This window comes from Solea solea, chromosome 12, assembly GCF_958295425.1.
Source record: "Solea solea chromosome 12, fSolSol10.1, whole genome shotgun sequence".
NCBI classification, from domain to species: Eukaryota; Metazoa; Chordata; class Actinopteri; order Pleuronectiformes; family Soleidae; genus Solea; species Solea solea.
Genome location: NC_081145.1, coordinates 4,839,948 through 4,862,198, shown reverse-complemented (window position 1 = coordinate 4,862,198; position 22,251 = coordinate 4,839,948). Strand labels below are relative to the sequence as shown.

Sequence of the window (22,251 nt, the reverse complement as noted above, 5' to 3'; positions counted from 1 at the left end):
GGATGAAGACAGGTGAGGCGATCCTGAGCGTTAAAAGTCAAGAGAGAAGGCATGAGACAGGGGAACACGTGAGAGAGAGAGCGAGATCGGACGCGCGAGCTAAATCGAGGAGAAGATAGTTACAGCGAGGGAGGGAGAGAGAGGAATGTGTGTGTGTGTGTGTGTGTGTGTGGTGGGGGGGGGGGGGGGGGGGGGGGGGGGGATGTGTTAATACACAGGAACACTGCATCAAACCAATGCACTGCTCTGAGGCTGGCTGAGCATCTGAGAGGAGTGCGTCAGCAGTACATTCACGTTCCCACTGAAGGACAAAGGGAGGGAGGGTGGTGGTGGTGGTGGTGGGGGGTAGAGCAAGCATCTCAGCTGCCTGCAACACCGACACACATCGGAGAGAGAAGGGGGGGAGAAAAAGAAAAGAAAGAGATTGAAGAATAAACGAGGCAAGGAGATACTGGACTGGAAAGATGCTTCTGCTGCGTCCGTGATGGTGGGCTGCCTGTTTGAGCACCTGCGTGCCTCCTCTTTACCATCTCTCTCACACTCTCTCTCTCTCCTTTGCGCACTCTATCTTTCTCTTGCTCCTAATCTGTCAGTGGTTCTCTCTCTCTCTCTCTCTCTCCTTCTCTCTAATTCACCCCCCCCCCCCCTCTTTCTGTTCTACTCTGGCTACTGCAGTAGTCCACCAGCCAGCCGCAAGTCTGACAGCAACACACATGGCCAACTGCCACAACTTACTACCTCAGCCCCGGAGAAAAACTAACAAATAAGGAAGCGGAGGAGCTCTGCAGACAGCCGGGGGGACAACGAGCAGACGGAAAGAAGAAAACTCAATACCTTTCTCTGTTTATGGATACAGATACGGAGCTGACTTACACACACATCCTCTCATCGTCATCCTCTCCGTTCTCTCACTGCAGAAGAGGACAAGAGTGCTCTCTCTCACTCTCTCTCTCTTTCTCTCTTCAGAAAGCCCTTTTTTTTTGCAAAGCTCCAACAGTGCAGCGCATCCTCTCCTCCACCCCCCCAACCAGCGCCACCATCTCTCTCCCACCACCCCCCGCCCCCCGGGAGGAATAGACGGATTACTGCTAACTGTGCACACGGCAGCCTGCAGCTGCTCTGACCGGGGCCAGCCCAACGTTGGGAGGAAGCAAGAGGAACACAGAGGAGGAGTGGCGGAGAGAGGGGGGGATGACTGTGCCGGGAGTTCTTTAGCCTTTTTTTCTGTGTCTCAGTCCCTGTCACAACGGGGCTAATCAGTGACCGACTAGCCCTTGGCAAAGTCACAGTGAGGGAGGTCTCTCCGGCAAACAAGCAACCAGTCGACAAGCCAACACATGTACCAGGAGTCACACTGAGGATTTTTCTTCTTTTTTTTCCCAGTTGGTCACTTCTTCTCTTCTTTCTCTGTCATGTTTTTACTGCCTCATGGATCATTGTGATATATCCACGGCAGAGCTGCGTTTCGGAGTCTGCAGTCTGGCAGAAGGGCAGTTAGTGGGGGCAGAAGGGATCCAGGCACCTGCCAAGCCTTCCTGGCCTTACCTCTGCATGTGAGTGCTTTCCATGCTGCTCTCGGTCTTTAATACCAGGAGCCATTTTGTACCCTTGGCTAATAGAGGGGGCCACACCACTTTTTCAAAACGTGAAAACAAGAAAATGTCTATCTAAAGTCTTTCCATGGAAAGAAATGCAAAATCATCGTGATACATGACTGCTGCGTTTAATATTTGGGACGAGGCAGAGAGGAGTACTTTCAAACTAATGAGGTATGTAACTGATTTTGCTTTTCCACCTTTTTTTCCTGCATTGCTCTGCGTCCACTACCTCTATTAATATCTCTGTTTTTCTTCCTTTCTTTCTCACACATCATACATTGGTTTAGCATTTTCCTGTGCCATCAATGGAACTTGGGAGCCTTGAGTTGCTCCAGCCAGGCTAGTGTGGTCTGTCCTCTGGTGTGTGCCGTCTCCCCCCACCATGTAAAATAATGAGCCCTTCACACCATGAGTCCTCTGGGCCAGGTTAGTGTGCAGCCTACCTGGAACGCAGCCCTGCTCGCCGTGCTCTCCCTCATGGTGCCTGCCCTCAGTATGTGCCAGTCCACGGGGCCTGTGTCGGGCTCGGCTAACCCACAGAACTGTCCAGGTGTGTGCTCCTGCACGAACCAGCTCAGCAAAGTGGTGTGTACGCGCAGAGGCCTGGTTAGAGTTCCTCCAAACATCCCAGCCAACACCAGGTACCTGAACCTGATGGAAAACAGCATAGAGAGCATACAAGCTGATACTTTCAGACACCTGCATCACCTGGAGGTACTGCAGCTGGGCAGGAACGCAATCAGGCAGATTGAAGTGGGGGCATTTAATGGCCTGACCAGTCTAAATACCTTGGAGCTGTTTGACAACAGACTGACAGTCATACCTAGTGGAGCTTTTGAGTACCTGTCAAAGTTAAGAGAGTTGTGGCTTCGAAACAATCCCATCGAGAGCATCCCCTCGTACGCCTTCAACCGTGTCCCCTCACTCATGAGACTGGACCTGGGGGAGCTGAGGAAATTGGAGTACATTTCTGACGGGGCGTTCGAAGGCCTTCAAAACCTCAAGTATCTCAACTTGGGGATGTGCAACCTGAGGGAGTTTCCTAACCTTTCACCTCTGGTGGGACTGGAGGAGCTAGAGATATCCGAGAATGTTTTCCCCGAACTGAAGCCTGGAGCTTTTCGTGGGCTCAAGAATTTACGTAAACTTTGGATTATGAACTCAGCCATCACTACCATTGAGAGGAATGCATTCGATGATATCACGGCCTTGGTTGAGCTCAATTTAGCCCATAATAACCTGTCATCTCTTCCTCACAACCTCTTCACCCCTCTGCAGTACCTGGTGGAGCTACACCTGCACCACAACCCTTGGAGATGCGACTGTGATGTGGTGTGGCTTTCCTGGTGGCTCAGAGAAAACATTCCCACAAATTCCACCTGCTGCGGACGCTGCCACACCCCAGCCCACATGAAAGGAAGATACCTGGTGGAGGTAGATCAGACGACCTTCCAGTGTTCTGCACCTGTCATACTCGATGCTCCGAGAGATCTCAACATCTCGGCAGCAAGAGTGGCGGAACTAAAGTGTCGCACAGCTGCCATGAGCTCAGTGAGATGGCTTCTTCCTAATGGGACTGTTTTGACACATGGCTCAGCTCACCCACGGATATCTGTCCTAAATGATGGGACTCTGAATTTCTCCAATGTTCTCCCGTCAGATACAGGAGTCTACACTTGCATGGTGAGCAACATGGCAGGAAATTCTAATGCCTCAGCGTACTTAAATGTCAGCAACGCCGAACTCAATACGTCTAATCTGTCCTACTTTACCACCGTGACAGTGGAATTTTTGGAGCCCACAGTGGAGGAGACACCTAAACCCAAGCCTACAGTCCCCGCCTCGCCCTCTGTGTTTCAACCCGTCTTCATCTCCACGCCAACCGTGCTGTTCCAAAATACTCAGACTCCAAGGCAGGTGTCAATTCCAACTGCCAGAATCCCGAGTGGGCCAGCCGCCAGCCTGGATGAAGTGATGAAAACCACCAAAATCATCATTGGCTGTTTTGTCGCTGTTACCTTGCTGGCAGCTGCCATGTTAATTGCATTCTATAAATTGCGTAAGCGGCATCAGCAGAGGAGCACGGTGGCAGCAGCCCGGACCATAGAGATCATACAGATGGAGGAAGAGGTTCACCCCGTTCCACCTCCCACCTCTGGATCTAGCGGCTCGGACGACACAGGTTTGGTACTGCCTACATTAGTGGAACACAACAGCAACACCTTTAAACCCGGGTATGTGTCCTCCTCCTCCTCCTCCTCCCGCCATGGGGGCTATGGAGCCCACTGGACCCAGAACAACTCTCTGCATCGCTCAGTCAGACAGCATCACAGCCACATCAGCACCATTGCTGATCCTTACGTCATAAAGACTACGCAAGGCAAGGAGAAGGTTCAAGAGACTCAAATCTGAGAAGTGCTTTCTTTGGATTTATCCCTGACTCTGCCCCAACCTCTCCTTCTCCTCTCCAATTATCACGAGTCCATCCGTCCATGCAATAGAATGCACAAAGAACAAAATGGTAACTTTCTTTTGTACAGAAGTGCAAAGCAGAGACAGTTTTTTTGTTTGTTTCTTGTACATGCCTATACATAAGTATATAAATATAAAAAAAAATCTAACTATATATATGTATACGTATATATATACATATATACGTATATATATATATATATATATACATATATAATGAAACTAAGTCAGGAAGTGGTGAGACATGCAAATTATATTAGAAAAGAAAGTAATTTGACACTATTTTCTAATAACTTGTGACTTCTATTTAAAAAAAAAAAAGAAATAATGAATTGCTTTTGTTAATGATAATAGAAGGTGGTACTGTCTACTGTAGGAAAAGAAGCATTTAGTTTGTTTTTGACCATCTTTAGGATGCAGTGAAAATAACTCTTTATACAGGCAAACAGTTTCTACATACAGGCCCAACATGTAAGCTCCAGTTTTTACTGTGCCAAATATTATATGCAATAAAATGGTTATTTCCCAGATGAAAGACACAAAAAAGACACAAGCAAAATCTAGATAGAGAGAAACATTTGTTCAAGAATAGCGACATAATGGCACAGATAGAGTGTGCTGTTCAGTAGCCATCAGCCAAATGCTTTTGGACTGCAGTGAATTTCTGCAGCTAAGGCTTAACCCTCTGTTTGCCGGAGCCGAGCTGCGTTTATTTGACAGTGCCAGTGCTTCTTAGTTAGAGCATATCTAAACATGTTGATTTAGTGTGCACATAATTCCGTACTGGTTCAACTGGCAAAGATTAAGTGCAGGCTAAAAACAGCTCTTGCCGATATTATGTTCTGTTCTTGGTTGCATTTTGAGTATTTTTATTTTCCCTTTTGGTTTTTGACATGCTTCTTAATGGCTTGCATAGTGTTTAGGGCTATTTAGTAATGCATTACAGCAGCTGCCTGACTTGTCTCTGCAAGGGCTCATTCTGAGGCTTTTTCTTTTTCCTTCAAAAGGAGCAGACATGGTGCAGTGATAACAGGGATTTGCCGGCCGTTCTGTTTTTAGAGGAAAAAAAAAATATCACAGGATTGAAGTGAAACCAATTGAATGTCTGATAACTGGGGCTTTTCCATGGACTACATTGAAACATGACTTTCTTGTTTTTCTTATAACCATTTATTTTGAGCAACACTATTTTTATGGAGAGACAAAAGAGGCTATGAAAAATAAAAACCTCTGGTTTGTATTTCTCTAATCAGAAACATTTTCATCTGATGTTGTTTTTTTTTTCCTTCTCTCTGAATATATTTCCATATCAGTGTAAGTTGTTTAAAGGCTGGAGGCAGTATTGTAAATCGTATCCTACTCCAAACCCCCCGTTCCTACAGTCCTATGCATTTACTTAGTGTCTGCATGAATGGTTCTTTAAGTAACTGGTGTACAATGCTGCATTATACCCCACAGTGGGGCTCTAGGCAGGTCAGATATAGGCTGTTGGTCTTTGATGCCTCAGCTTAGTTCTTAACATTGATTTCTCAGTGACTGTGAAGGGAAAAATACATGTATCCCACAGTTCTATAGTTTGTGGGTTTCTTTTCCTCATACGCTCCACTGCAGTTTCTATTTACTATCAACATCTGACATTTATGAAAGCGAGAAAAAAACACACACATTTACATCAATTGACTTGAGGAGAATCACTTGTGAGTGATTTATCATGATATGAGGAACATAAAAGCAAATACTTCCAGAATTAAATTTTAAAAATCCCCAACATCAACAGTTGATATTTATATATATATTATATATATACACACACAGATTTATTTAAAGCTGTAGTGCGTAACATTTAAATATCAACAAATGTCATGTTTCATTCAAACAATTGTCAAATGAATTCAACACAATGCCGAGTAAGATTATCAGCTCCACACGACGCTCTGCGTTTCTCAGCATAGAAGCATTTGGATCTCATGCCCAGGAAGATTGCTATACTGCACACAGGAAGTGATTTGTTTTGTGTCAAGACAGATGGAGGAAACGGCAACATTGCGCTAGTAAAGCAAGACGGCCCCATGTTACAGTGAGACTGAAAACACAAAGACGTGCCCATTAACTGTTTCAGAACTGAATTAAAAACAGTCAGCTTCGACAGTATTGCTTGACAGAGTCTATTTTCAAACGAAGGACGCGGTACATGCACAGTGTAATTGAGCTGACTTAGACAGGCAATCAGATAACTTGCTGTGTCCAAGTATACAGGCGGTCGATTTATTGGCCGTGCTTGTCTTTACTTTACATCAGAGAAAAACAAACAGCGATGTAAGATGTATTGTGCTGTGGTTCTGTATGTTTTGTACCTGCTGTACATATATAGCTTTCGCTCTAGCTAATGCTAAGACTAGCTCGATTTTAGTCAGACTAACATGTTTACATGACGTTAAGAAAACTAACTTATTGTCTTAGTTTGACTACAATCGGACTTATGACATGCATGTAAATGCACTGATTGTTTTTGTTCACAAAGACCACAGAGGCAGAATAATAACATCATAAATCACCAAAAGTTCCACACTGTTGCTTTAAGATTAAAATAATCCGTTCATAGGCCCACAACGGGGACATTTTCAACTGCTGTTTGTGTGAGTATCTCTTAGGAGTCTTTTTTTGTCATGCACTTTAAAAGGCCAGGTGTTCCTATTGTCTGTCTTCATGTTGCAGTGCAATGTGTGCTCCTGCTGAGGCTATTTGGGGAAATTACAGTTTAACCCCTGTGATCATTTGGGGAGAACACCAAGGCTTCGTGTAAAAGTCGACTTTCTGTACCATCAAGAGGCGGTTAATACTGTGTGGCAGTGACAGCGACTTGGGTTTTGGGTTATTACGTGTTTCTCAGACACTCACGATACAATGACGGCATTATTCTAGATACCTAACTGGCGCGATAAAACAAAACCGGGACAGCGATTATGTAACAGTCTGGATTACAGGTCGAGTGGGAGTCACTTCTCTCAGGAGCTTTTAGTCTTTGGAATATATCTATTGTTTTAATAGGCATGCGTTGAAGGCAGAAAAGGGGAACACCTGTAAATCTATTAATGTATTTTTGGAGGTTTCCATCCTTAGAGAGGTGCTGGTGTTTTCGACGAGCACACCTGGCAGTGTCTGAGTACAGGTGGCCCTCAACAAGCAGATGGATCTAAAATGACTATGTCAAGTATTTCCTTCAGAAATGGGAGTCTGGCACACTGCTGGATTTTCAGTCAGAGCCAGAATGCGACGCCCGCTCATTGCTTTTTTACAAAGCAGAATGTTCTTGGTTGTTACAATATGTGTGGGTTAATAAAGAGCAGACTCTTGTTATTTTTTTCCCAGCCCAGTGTGGCTCTGTCCTTGCTCTGGCCTCATGAGAGGATGTTGTCTGCGTGTAAAGCCTTTACTGTGCCTGATAACTGGCCACATACAGGATCACTATAACAACTACCTCCTTTCTTCTTCCTTCATCCTCCTCCTCCTCCTCCTCTTCACTCAACAGCTAAAGAGGCCATGGAATAACCATGGAATTGCTTCAGAAGGGCTGAATAAGAACCCCGAATCAGTGGTTAAAAGTTAAATACACATTAATTTGAGCACTTAGAAAAGAAGACACACGTAGCAAATGATAAGTATTGTTTACACTAATGAATGATTTGCAGCCCAAATTGGCAGGGGGAGGCACAAAGACACAGCTGTTTGCAGCATCTCTTTCTCTCTGGCTTGACTGATTCTCTTGTTGACAGTCGCTTCACTTCCATGGGGATGAAAATGGAATCAGGGCAAGAAGTTTTTAGTTTCACAACCATGAATATCGAGAAGGAAACCACTCAGTTTTTTCTATGTACATTATTCACAACGCTTTAGAGGGGGCAAACAATACAACTGAGGGTGCTTAGCCAACTTAGCCAAAGGGGATAGTTCAGGTTTTTTGAGTTGTGGATGTATGAGGTTTTGACACATTATCAACACTGACTTCAACAAGCCGTTTCTGTGAACCAGCCTGGGGCCCAGACAGTTGCTCCTACTTAAACCATGGTTGCAGGGACATAAGGAGCATTAAATCTCACCTGATAAAATCTACTCCTGCTGCAGTCTATGATGCACGTTTCTCAAGAGGATGTTTGCAGCTTTTTGTCACCTTTCCACACCCTATTCTGTATGGAAACTGAAATCTGTTAAACCACTTTCCATGCACCAAATTCCATAGAGAAAAACAGCAATTTGACATCATGGCATATTGAAGTTATTGATCCGCGATCAGTAAATTCACGTTTGTTATTTTGTGACTTTGGGGTTTAAAATCCTTTGTTCAGTTTTACCTTAGGGACACAGACTTACCAAATGTATCCTTGCAAGTTTAACAACCAGATTTCTCTATGAAATTTGGTGTGGGAGAGCCAGTTACAAACTTCAGATGACAGCCAAAATATGGTTGTCTAATAGTGACATAAAGCAGCAAATATTTCTTCAGGTGGCTAAAATGTGTTTTTTCTCTAGTTCCTGTTGGCAGCCATCACTAAGAGCAAGTGTCCAGGTTCCAGGCTGGTTCACGGCAGAATGTGCTCATGCAAACACACAAACTGCACTTTTCCCTTTGAGCCTACTCCTGACTCCTGATCCAAAAAAATGCAGGTACGGACATAATGCTATCAACCAAGTTAATTCAAGTTTAGGTGTGAGTCTGAATACACTGAACCATTTTGGGCTGTCCCTAAAAGATGACCAATGTTGTGACAGTTTCTTTAGTTGTGGATCTTAAATAATCCTATAGTTGTGGGAGAAAGGGTCAATGGTGGGCATGGTTGCAATCTTGTGACCGAACATAGCAAGTCAAGATGAAAATGGTTGACAAACTAAAAAAAATAAAATACTTCAGTTGGTGAAGTTTATTAAATGTAGTTCATTAATTAAACAAATTGCATTCAAACTGAAGTTGGCAGTTTAAATGGATCTAACTTATTAACATAGTACTTTCAATGGCCTTCATTAATTTGGGTTTTACTAATTGAAAATGTTGTTGCTCAATCATTCTTTTACAGTGCATCTCAGTGGTGTGTGCCCTGCTATTACAAATACCCAGTTTTAACTTGTAACTTATGATTCAAAAGGAGCCATCATGTAACATTCTACAAACATCATACATGATGTCATAACTAAAGCTCCAGTGCACAACTATTGTCAACCCCGTGAGGAATTCTGGGTAATTACCAAAACACTGCCGGTGCCTCTCCATGTCAACTGCCTAGGTGGTCCTACACCACCCCTTTCCTTCTGCTACCCAGTTGCCAAAAGCAATTGACTATATGCAAGATCACGTTCTGGTTTTCAATAAACCAGCCTTACTATTTACAGTAAGGTGTCAGCCAAAGATGCAGAGATGTTCTACAGTCGGTGTGTGTTTAGCAGTGAGTCACAGAATGTAGCAGACGCAGCAGTGCTGTGTAAGCCATTTTCATTTTAGGCCATGTTAAATACCCCGGGGCGAACTACTAAAAGAAAATGTTTTTTTTAATCAATATCAACATTTTTAATCGCTAATGTTACCTTATAAAAGTCCAAGTTTTCGTACTGAGCAGAAGTTAAGGAGCTGGCTTATATTTTTGCAGAAGTTGTAAGTGACATTCCTTGTAAATTGTAAAAAATGTTGTTTTTTTTGTAGCAACAGGATCCACAAATGAAACTGTATGTGTTTGCTAGTGCTATTGCTGTTGTGTTTCTGCCTTGCATTTATCAGTTGTGACATAAAACATATCACTTCCTGTGTGCAGTGTTCGAATGTCAATGACAACTCAACACTGCTATAACTACAAAGAGAGAGTTGTATGGAGCTGATAGGTTTAATCAGCATTGTGTGAACTCACTTGGCAATGGCTTCAACGTAATGGACATTCAGCTTTAGGTTTATTAGATCTATGCCGCACATTTGGATTGGAAATGACATGTGCTTTTGTCTGCTGGTGGCACGAGTACTGAAGTGGAATGATCACCTGTGTTAACTGCTGAAAACAAACACCCAGATAAGATCAGTAGTAATAATATGAATAATCTCTCTGTTGTCTGTTGCAGCTGTGTCAGTTTTGTTTTTTTTGCTTTGAATTGGTCTTGAATGCTGCCTTGTTGCAAACGAGCAGACATTTTGTCATGACTGCAACCGTCTCCCTGTCTTTGCCCTCTCCCTCCTCTTTTATCACTTGCTAATTGCCTCAAAATCATCGACTAAAACCCCTTCAATACAGCACAAGCAGGCGGTGTTTTAAGGCAGCCTCGTCCTCTTTCATGCTCTCTGTCATTATCATTCTTCGGTTATCTGTTTGGCCCAGCGACTGTCACAGATTTGCATCGTCTTTTTTGGAGCATGCTCACAAATGCCCACCCTTATATTTTTCCTCCCTCTCATTGATTTCCAGCCAATGGGTTATAGATGAAGTGTCAGACAAAGATGTGATGCCTCTTTTTTAAAGTAAGCGTGTCAGAGGATCCTGCTACCCATGATGGCTGGGGATGGAAGAGGTTAAAAGAATGGCTAAGCTGCCACTATACAATTTGTCTCAGTCCGGGTTGATAGGATCTGTGGAGAGACAACAGGAAAAAAGGGGCTGGGATAAAGCTCTACAGCTGCCATTCCATGAGGTTAAGGGTTTGTTAGGAACAAGTCTTGAGCCTCAAGATCCATATCTGTTAATGAAGTCTCCGGCAGTAAAAGGTGTTGGTCAGGTGGCAGGCCACAGCAATTCACTCACAGTTTCTCCACTGACTGATGCTTTTTTTGTACCGACAAAGGGATTGTAAGAAATGATCCACGGTCTGCTTTGAAGTGAGAAATGGCATAGCCTCAAGTCTCATCCCTCTCTCAACGCTTGAGTAGTCAGCCTACACTGACTATGCTCTTTGAGACATTTAAGAGTGTGCATATTGGCTAAGATCAGGACAGTGCGGTCAGTTTCTACAGCACTAAAATGCTGTGAGAAAAAAAGGGAAAGTACTGCATGGGGTCACAAAATATTAGTGGAAATCGGGCGCTCTTTACGGATGAAAGCGATAGTCTATTCAAAATCCACAGTAACGACTGCTTTTTCAGTCTTATGGGAGAGTTCATGTAGTAAATGGTCTGTATTCATATAGTGCTTTTCTAGGCTTTGATGACCACTCAGACCTACTTAACTCTACAGCTTTGCCAGTCACCCATTCACTCACACATTCATACAGAGCATATATGTGCAGCAAATTTTTTCGATCATCACATATTTTTCATTCCCATTCACACACTGTCGCACAGCCATCAGGAGCAACACGGAGTTACGTGTCTTGCCCAAGGACAAATCGGCATGTAGCATAGTGGAGCCAGGAATCAAACCCACAACCCACCAGCTGCTCTACCACTGAGCCACCGAGTGATAAGCCATGCTTCCACAGTGGAACAGTAAGAAGACAGAAAAATGCTCGCCCGCAGGAAAAAAGAGCTGTGGATGTGTCACTTTCCACGTCGTCATTCGTTGTCATCGCACTGGTACGGCGTCACACTACATGGCCATCGGGCACAGCCCACACCCCGCCTACCAAGGTACTGTTCTCAGTCAAAACGCAGCACTGACCCAGAGATTTACCATCCCAAACCATGCCATACTGTATCAAACTATTTGAGGCAGTTCTAAAGAAAAGGCATCCAAGGCACTCTGATGTAGGAAAATAAAACAAAAATCCTTCATGATACAAGATAAAAAAATATTTTTTATTTTATTTTGATGCCTTTCTTTTGGACAGCCATTTCAAGGATTCAAAGGCTTTATTGTCATGTACAAAATCTAACAAATCTCTGCTATGAAATTCTTCTTCCATATGCTCTCTACACCAAGACGTTTCTGAATCATAAATGCAAGAAAAATAAGGACTAATTAAGTTTGCTTGTGATGTTAGAAAAGTTAGAAAAGACTACAGCTCAAACAAAATATACAATCCTTGATTTCATTTAACGGGAACAATGGGATGTGAACAGATTGGAAAAAGTTTGAATCAGAGCCTCAAAACTATTTGTGCAGTGCCTGTTTTTTCTTTATTTTCTTTAGTTAGACTGGTGGTATTGGGTCAAGGCAAAACAAGACAGCATAGTAATGGGACCCATGTCTATTTAGCGTGATTTTCAAAAGTATTTCAAGTATTCATGCTAATCCACTAAGGGAATCCTTTAAAATAATTTGTTCGGTAAAAGCAAACCAATATTCTCACGTTGAAAGCCATCAGGAAAGAGTGTGTCCTTCATAGCAGTGACAGGAACTTTACTTGTGTGAGGACATTAAAATGTTATTTTAATGTCCTCACACACTGTTCAAGAGGTTAAAGCAGAGTGTGTTATGAATGGCAGCACTCTTGAGCAGGCAATGGATAAACTTCACTGTTCACCATTCACATGGAGCCAACACCATAAATATTTGTCATTTTACCTCTGTACTGTTTTCAGTAAACTTCTCACTTGTGGGATTTTAAAGAAATGTTGTACTCTGTGTGTAGGGATGGACGCCCTTGCTATTTTCTGAGGCTAAAAAGTAATCAGTCAATTACTTTCATACAAAGCGAGGTGCATATGACAGTATTAGTAGATATAACGTCTGAAGTTTGTTTTGAATTAAAGAGAGGCACTGGAGTGCATATCAACACCAAAAGTATTATATTCAAATTCTATAATCAAGAGACACACATTGACAAACCACTTGAAACACTAAGGTAGAGGTGCCAAATTAGACTTTGCCTCAAAGCAAATATAACTAGACTTCATGGACTCACCATGAATCAATAAATAATGACTAAACCAAACAAATACAGAAATAAAATTTAGAAATTGAGGGAAAAAAAAACAAATGCATGCAAAAAAAGACAAGGCCCCTTTAAATCTTTGGCTCTTTCAGTCTTGTCTAGCCGTGTTCTACGTCTTTGAAGTGAACTCACGACTGAGAACAAGTACTCAATAAAATTTTATTTACTTACCCTGAGAGTCAGTGAAAATATCACCACTTTACATTCAGGAAAGCTGTGAGTCTGTACAAGGGAGGAGGAAATTGTTGAAATTACATAAATACGTATAATCTACAGTATCAGTAGTAGGCGACTAGGCCATGATTCCCAAAGGCTGGGTTGGGACTCACGGATCGGCCTTCAGCTGTGAACTGCAGCAGCAGTTTGGGTCCAAGAGAGTACAAACCAAGCCCACAAGAAAGAGTCTGTTTATTGTGGAAAATGAGAAGAGTTTAGATTAATTTTTCACAATTTAAACTCAATTTTGGTTATTATAAAAGTACTGAATTCAAGGAACAAGAGAAGAAGAAGAAGCAAAGAGGGAAGACGAGGCAGAAATGCAACATTATGTATGCCAACTGCTGCAAAAACTGAAAGGTACCCAACCCCAACGGCTGCTTTTGTCTCACCTATATTAACGAAATGGGTCATATTTGTTTACCATCTGTTAAAAGTTGTTCCACCTCCACAAAGTTTCTGAAACACTGTAGTAGACCATATGCAAGGTCAAACAAGGACACACACAGTTAAATAGCCGTACGATGCATTGACAATACACTTTTAGATAATTTAACAATACACAAATGCTCAGTGTTCAAAAATTTAAAGAAATAGAGGAAACAATGAAAAAGATTGCATCACAATCATCCGAATTCCATATATTGTAAGTGATCAGTTTGATTTGCATGTTTCCATATTGACATTGTCTAGACTATGGCAGTCGAGAGTGGCAGACCAGTGATGCCTAATGGAATGATTTTATCCCATTTTTTTTAAACTATTTTTCTTCCACTGTGTCGATCGTTTAACGTCATTCGAGAGGACACTTTGAAATCTTACCTGAGCGAGCAAGTCGTTCATATTGAAATTGATCTGTAAAAATCTGATCAGAATTGCGTTTGAAACCATGTGGTTTGAATCAGGTTTGGAAAAATGGGATCTCCTGTTTTTTAGCTGTCCACATTGCCAAAATACCAAGATCCATACAATCTGGATGTGCTTTAATATCCGATTTGGACTGCAGTCTAAATAAGGCCATAGAGGGACATTTGAACACATGAAGGAACAGACAATCAACCTGACACTGACAGGAAGTAAATCGGGATAACACACACACACACACACAAACAGAACTACAAAATAAAACCGATAACTGAAAAGACGAACAACTGAAAAAGAAAACAACAGAAAATCCAATGAACAAAAATACAATTACTTAAAATTACTCGATGACATCACTGTTGAATAGGAGGACAGTACTTCACCCAAAAGATACGTCATTGGTTCAGGTTCAAGTTCAGTCACATGACCTCAATTGACTCAATTTTTCAAGACATATTTATTCCAGTTTTACTTTTGGACTAAATTAAATTGGGTGCCATTCCTTATAACAGGCGATGCAGCACTTATAATAAAGCTAAAAGCCTCAAGTGTTTGGCTTTGTTTCAAATCCACTGACAAAAGAAAAAAATTATGAAAATTATATGACTGACAAAATATTCCAGGACGTGGCTGTATTTCTATAATGAGTGTGGTTTACATATTTTGTGGCCATCATTGTTTGTGATGACATGGTACAGGGTCATGTTTCTGAGAACCACCCTGGGACCTGGACACTGGAAAACATGGCTGCCAGCAGGGACAGAAGTAATAACAGATTTTTGCCTCTAAACTAAAGGCTCACCTAATAAAATCTACTCCTGTTCAAGTGTATGATATCGTACAAAGACGTCAGCTGTTTCTTTTCCTCAACGTTGGACAGCCTTTTCCAGCTGGAAGCAGATTTAAAAACTGCTCACTTTTCTACACCAAAATGATGCCTCTTTACAACAACTTTTTAAAAATTGCGAACTTTCAATTTACAAAAGGTGTGCAACATGAGATGAGGCAGAGCCTCACATGTCATCATGAAAAGTACAAAATGAATAATGATAACTTAAATAAATTAGTCCACTTGCAATATACACTTGTTGTATAATTCCAATAATTTTGATACTTTTCATACTCAAAATTTCTGAATATACACATTTCTGTTAAATTGCATAAGACCCTAGAGCGACAGCGGCAAACTGACCCTTATACCTCACCCTCACTGTGCTATCCTTAACACACTGGGTTGATGCATACGTGCCTGTTGCTGTCTCTCTGTATATTGCCAATATAATGTTTGCAGACACATTTATTATACACCTAGACTTTCCACAGTCTGGCTGTTACCTTTTAATTCATGTGTGACATATTTAGTCTTGTTGATCGCCGTCGTCGGACATAAAACTGCAGTGAAAAGGCACATGGTGAGGCAGACGGTACCTTGCCGCATTGAAAGGGGGCGTAAGTGAGCCCAACAGGTGGTTGTTGCTGCGGTTCTTGGACGATGCAGAGCAAATGCGCGCTCTCTCTCTTGCCACTATAAATGTAACATTCTTTCTTAGCCAAATATGTACCTTACCTATGTGTGTGTGAATAATGCTGATGAGATATGAAACAACCAGTAGTCAATATACTGTACATGCTGCCAATTAAATAGTAAATTAGCTACTTTTGTTTAGATCCAGTTGCAAGGCTATTATTATTATTATTATTAGTGTTGGAAGTCGTAGTATTGTCATCATTATTATGGTTTGACTTAAACTGATATCAGTATCATTTTTTAACAACAACTCATACTGCTTGTATAAATTACGCTGTATTAATACAAATTATCACGACCAATTTAGAGCTTTCCAGACTGAATACAACCGTTAAACATCTGCTCTTGGTCTCTCTCTCTCTCTCTCTTCAGTCTCTACCTATCCCCCCCTCCCTCCACAAGTGCTCATTGTGTGAACCCTTGGGCATCTATTCTCCTCGCTTTATAATATTGTGAGGTTTCTGCTTTACTATGTGAAGTGTCTTGATTTAATATATGTTGTGATTTGGTGCAATACAAATGAAAGTGATCTGATTTTAAAGTGTCAAGAGACATAGACTTGGTACGACCCGTGCTTACGTGACGTTGGAGAAGCTGCTGCTGATCCAGGCCTATTAGTGTTTTCCAAAATCCATTTTCAGAGGGAATCATTCCAGCTCAACATGCTCAGCTTTTAAGTCTGGTGCTAAAAGAGCAACCTGTTCTCACCCGGAGGGAGTCATACCGCCGCTCTGTCACATCCCTCGCCATCGCCTCACAGACATACAAGGTTCCCTTTTGGATCTGAAAGAGACGCACCAAGCTCTCACTCACTCCAATGTAAACCCATTGGCTGCACATATAGGCACTCAGAGCGGAGCAGGGGTAAAATAAAAGTCAGAGTATGAGGTTAGGGTTAGGGACCAGGATAGGACTGAGGTTATAGGGTTAGGATAAATATCCAGGTTAGACTTAAAGGATATTCACTGTTGGCTAACACTCAGACTTTACATCATCAGCATTTCCATGACCAATAATACATCATAAAACAAAAATATAAAAACAATCACACAATAAAGTGTGATTGGACACTCACTGGCGCAGCTGTGCCGCCCGGTGCCTCTCTCTCAGACGCGGAAGGAAACCCTGTGCATCTGCAAGAGGACACAGAGAGACTTGACAGAGCAGCGGTATATGACGCTCTTGGAAGGAATATTTATTTAAGTCCTCGATCAGTATGTCAGGACATCTTGGCACGTTTGCCAATACATTTTAAAGCTAATATCGGCCAATATGGATATTATGCCGATAATATAATGCATTCCTAAGATGTAGCATTCAGTATGGTATGCCACCTGTTTGAGGTCCACAGGCATTTTAAGGGTTATGATGTCACTTATGGACTTATTGGCACTAAAGACTAATTAATGACAAAGACAAAGCCACTTGAGCTGAGACTCACTGTCAGTTTTCTTCAGCGGTTTTGTGGTTTTCATGGATGCATTAGCTTTAAACTTGACTTCCGTCTCTATTCACTTGCATTGAACGGACCCTGCCAATAACATCCGAAGATTCACAGTTGCTATGGTTCCTCTGGCTTCCAGTGCGGTGGTGATTGGCTGTTGAGGAAACTATGACAGACATGGGGCTGTGTGAAAAGAGAGCCGACTGTGACCCTGACAGAATGTACTGTATTCATATTTACTTTGAGGACCTTGGTTGGACGGGCACTCCAAATGAACGTGAATGGGCCTATTCACTGACTGAGTTAACGCGGGGGTAGACAGAGGAGGAAAAAAAGCCTTTTTTTTGCAAATCACACAAAGTAGTGACTCATGTGTTTAGTTTATGTCATTTTACTTCTTAAAATGTGGTCCTGCCAGTCTTGGGAAAAGTTTTACGATTACAGATGAAGACAATGAAATTTGTTCTTTCCTTCAAGAAAAGTTTTCTAAAAACCTGGCTTTGTGAGAAATAGCAGACATAATTCTTGTGTAGTTTAGTAAAAAGGGACATGGGGCAACACGTGGGACATCCACTATTACAGCATTATGCTTTGCCATAGACAAAAGGTCATTTTTATATATGTACAATTTAAAAGTGTTCAGACCATTGGTAAGAAAAGACTCACTCTTGTTTCTTTGACAGTTGACTTCATGTGGCTATTTAACAGATTTCTTCCCTGCTTCACGTTTTGATTAAAGATGCTTGGAGACACTCAATTTATTTCCATTTTTATTTCCATATTTCATTAATTATTTTTCCTCAACTTACCAGTAGCCACTCACTAATAAGATTTAAATAACTGCAATAACACACATTATTTTACACATTAAACACAGTTTTCTACGAGGGCCAATCCTGGGACATTTCTGTTAATTTAGTGTTAAAATCAACCACACAGTGAACTACCACACACATATAAATTATTTACACCTTGGCTGATGCAATAAAAAAAAAAAAAAAAGTACTCACATTTTTGTTGTGGCTTGTGTTGCAGCATTTTCCATTGCAGTAAGCATAGTTGCATCGCCTGTGGACTCTGGTGCATGTGGTCAGCATGTTGCACAATGTCCACTCACTTCCACTGAGCTTTTTCAGACAGGAATGTTGCCCTAAAAGTTCTCAGATTGAACCAGTTTTGCCCTTGTTAAATCCAGTAGAGGTTTGATTTGCACTGTATCCAAGTTCTCCATGTCAGCCTCCGGGTCCAAGGCAGCGACACAAATCACAGAGCTGTTGCACACACTTTAACCTGCACACAGATCCCCATGCATCCACAACATTTCGTATCCTTTCCAGTCTGTACAGTTTCACAGATTATTTGACCAAATTCACCTGCTTGGGTTCATTAGTGCCACACACAGAAATTTCCACTGTCACATTATCACCAGATCCGGCGAGAGTAGGCAGAAAGAGCATTATTTGGTTGGGGATTGTGGCTGTTAGGCAGCAGAACTTCCTGTTGGCACAATTGTTTTCCCTCCAGAGGTTGTTAATGATATATAAAAAAACTGCATTTCAGACTCACTAAAGGCTTGCCTAAATAGATAAAGCCCAAGGGAAGTGGCTCAGTGCACAGTTGTAAGCTCCAGCTCCTTGTTGTACATAAAACTATCAGGAAACACACAGGTGTTCCTGCTTAATCCCCTGCCAATCACAGGGCTCTTAGATGATTGACAGGCATGCAGCATTCACTGACCTCCAGGAAATCTAATTAATGATACAAATTGTATTCTTATCACGTTGAATCATACAGATCAACGTGATAAGTTGATCTGTATCAACTTATGGCCAGATCCAGACAGATATGTTGCCTTCATTGCATCTCAATCTGTAGCTATGCAGAAGATCCACGCCTGTATCTTTCTGTAAACTATGTCACAGCAATACATTGCACAGATGACACTGCTCTTCATTGGTCCTGAACAAATACAACCGTTTCTTGGCCCCCTCACTCCCACTGTCAAGTCAGGAGCAAAACAAGACAGAACTTTGTGTGGACTAACGTGTGAGAAAAACAGTCATGCTTTCACAATATTTTGTAATCATTTAAACAAAGAGGACCCAAAAGCTGGAATGAAGTTAAAAAATGAGTTTTAAAGTACAATAAAAAAAAACAAAAGGCAATAAAAAACAAAAAAACACACAATCACACAAGAGTGTGGCAGACAATCACAAAGACAAGACATAAACAAAACCAAGTATGCAAATAAATCTTTGTTTTTTTTCACATTTTGATCCACAGAACGTATTCTGGATCTATATAGAACTTACCATCTAACATCAGCATGACAACATTTATCCTATATCTGTTCAGATTTCATTGAGACAGTGGTGTACACAGACATTTACAAGAGCAGGGGTGACAATTATTATTATTATTATTAGTATTATTATTATTATTATTATTATTGTTATTATTATTATAAGGTTACCTATGTTATATGTATGTTAAAGGCAGCCATGTCCAAAGTACAAACTGGGGCCTTAGGCAGTCCAGCTGTGGGGACTGAGTTTCATGTGGACCTCTATATGCACCTCCACACATTATTGTTTAATTAGTTTCTATTAACAAGATTGGCATTTTTTTATACAACACTGAATATCATTTCCTCTAAGGACACCGTTTGGGACACTGTCATGTAGGGGCAGTATATAGGGAACATCATAACAGCACCTTTTTTAATTGGAAGGGCACCCACAGGAAAGAATGTTGTGAGGGCATCTTATAGGACACTGCTTCACTTTTCTCCACTAGAAACAATAAATTTCTTTGAATTTATGTTTTGTTTTAAACGCCACATATGAATGGCAGCCAGCAGGACACTTCCTCATGATTTCACCGCTCTATAGGGTATGTCGGCGTGTGTCTTGTGACTCAAGAGGGCACTTTAGTGTGCACATGTGTTTTCAATAGGGACAGGTCCCCCGGGGTTGGGGTAATGACAATACAATCATGATGGGCCCCTTGTATTTAACAGTTTTTGGTCGTGTAACTGGTCCAGAGTGGAGGATGAACACCAACAGTGACAGTTGCAGTTGCTTCTTTTATAAAGAGGCCATTTTAACTCATAGAATTTACTTACATAGGTTGTATGCACTAGTTTTTGTATCAGTGTGTTTTATTCACCTTACTATTTATGCATTCATGTGAATGTATGCACATATCCACATGTTTGTTTAGTTTGCATGTGTTGCACCTTTAAATGACGTATGTTTATTTTCTCTTTGCTTTAAAAGTGCTTTATTATCATTATACAAACTATAATTATATACAAATAGCAGCACTAAAACCACATCTTTTTAAATACATTTAAGTTATTAACAATTTATACAATATATTCACATGGCATTGGCCAAGCAATTGACATGGATTTTACTTCGGTATGAAAACGTAGTGAGTCACTGTTTTTACCTAAAATCTGACTTGTATTTCTTTATTTTTTTAAAGCCAGGAAGGGAAGAACATTTTTAAAAGGAAAATAACAACTGATGAATCAGGAATTTTATCAAAGCTGTGTTCCATTGCTGTTAGCAACTTTAAGTGCAGCCGCGGAGCCTTGTACGTCTCTGACCTTCTACAAACTCTTTCAATAAAGCAGCTTGCTGACAACTGATCCATCATACTTTGAGAGAATGAAATCTTTTATTACTTTTACAGCTGTTGGAAATTGTGTGGTCCCTTGACGACAGATTCTTTAAATGTATGCATTTCAAGAAAGTACAGCTCTGTTGTTTTTTTGTCTGTGCAGAGGCAAAGTTCATCCAAGGTCGGCTCTATCTGTTTTCTTTTGCTGCAAAAAAATAAAAAAAAATATTCTCCAAAACAATTCAGCCACTGTCTGTAAACTCGTCCTGCAGGTATGGCACTATAGAGCAAATGCCTGCCAACGCTGTGCAGCACACGCAGTCAGCCTGTCACTTTTTTCCAAAAAATTGTGACATGCAATTCTTCAAATTTTGTCTCCCTTTTCAGAAACTGTAAAAACCATGTGAAAGGATATGGATGTACTACACCATAGACAACTGGGGGGGGGGGGGGAGATGATTATTAAATAAGATATGTCAGTGGATACAACAGATTTACATGACCATAAACATAAAAGAGCCTAGGATATAGGAGAAGGAATAGTAAATATACAATATAAATGGTAAATGGTCTGCATTTATATGCTGCAAATTGTTTTACACTTCAAATTTGCCATTCACACACATTCAAACACCATCATCACACATCTGTCTATCCCATTCACACCCCGCTGATTGCACAATTTGGGGTGTTAAGTGATCAATCGGAGGAGGGAAATATCTGTTTCTGTCTCCTCCAAAGTCTCAAAATTCAGTTGGTTGAGCAACAATGATCAGCAGTCGCGAGTACGAAGGCCCAACATGCATTGTGCCTTTCTGCTCACAGATGCTGTTCTGTGTACATGCAGAGTAATCCTTTATCCTTCATGTGTCAGCAATACTGATCATCATATTTGTGATCATAAGTGTTTTTTTGAATTGGCATGAAGACACTGTAGGAAAGAGACATACGGTCTTACAACAGCAGTATAAAGTATTTTAACGTAGTTTAATGTATATATTTACATGCATGTAAATATGAATTGAAGTAAATGATAAGATAAGATAGCTTTATTTATCTCACAGTGGAGAGAAAACGGCGTTACAGCAGCTCAACAATAGATAAAAAACAAACACACAATATACAAGTAAGTAATACAAGTAGGAAATTATTTACATAGTATAAATATAAAATATACATATGTAATAAGGTGCAGTTTCTCTCGGTGGTAAGAATGTACAATGATCGTAAACATGGCGTTATGGCGTTATGGCAGACCAAAAATTAAATGTGATAACAACAGGGACATAAACATCGTTATAATATTTATACACTGTTGTTGTAGAGTCGTACTGCAGTTGGAATGAATCACATGCGGAGGCGCTCTGTCCTGCACTTAGGGTGTATCAGTCTCTGACTGAAGGAGCTGCACAAGGACCCAACAGTCTTGTGTAGAGGGTGTGAGGTGTTGTCCATGATGGCCGATAGTTTGGCCAGGGCCCTCCTCTCATGGATGACCTGAATGGAGTCCAAAGAACAGCCACAGACCGAGCCGGCTTTCTTTATGATTCGGTTCAGTCTGTTTTTGTCCCGCACAGAACCCCCCCCCAACACACCACAGCAAACAGGGCTACTCACGCGACCACAGTGTCATAGAATGTCCTCAGTAGTTTCCTGCACACCCC

At 41.3% G+C, this 22,251-nt stretch overlaps 1 protein-coding gene across 1 annotated transcript; it reads left to right on the top strand.

Moving 5' to 3' along the window:
* The first annotated feature begins 354 nt into the window (after nt 1–354).
* On the top strand, nt 355–7,928 carry lrrc4.2 (leucine rich repeat containing 4.2). Its single transcript, XM_058646316.1, has 2 exons — nt 355–1,769; nt 1,886–7,928. Exon 2 carries the CDS (start codon nt 2,007–2,009, stop codon nt 4,008–4,010), a length of 2,004 nt encoding a protein of 667 aa, XP_058502299.1. The 5' UTR covers nt 355–1,769; nt 1,886–2,006; the 3' UTR covers nt 4,011–7,928.
* The last annotated feature ends 14,323 nt before the right edge of the window (nt 7,929–22,251 follow it).

What these genes read in the sequence shown, in the direction of transcription:
- lrrc4.2 (XM_058646316.1), top strand. Translation starts at nt 2,007, where the DNA reads ATGAGTCCTCTGGGCCAGGTTAGTGTGCAGCCTACCTGGAACGCAGCC.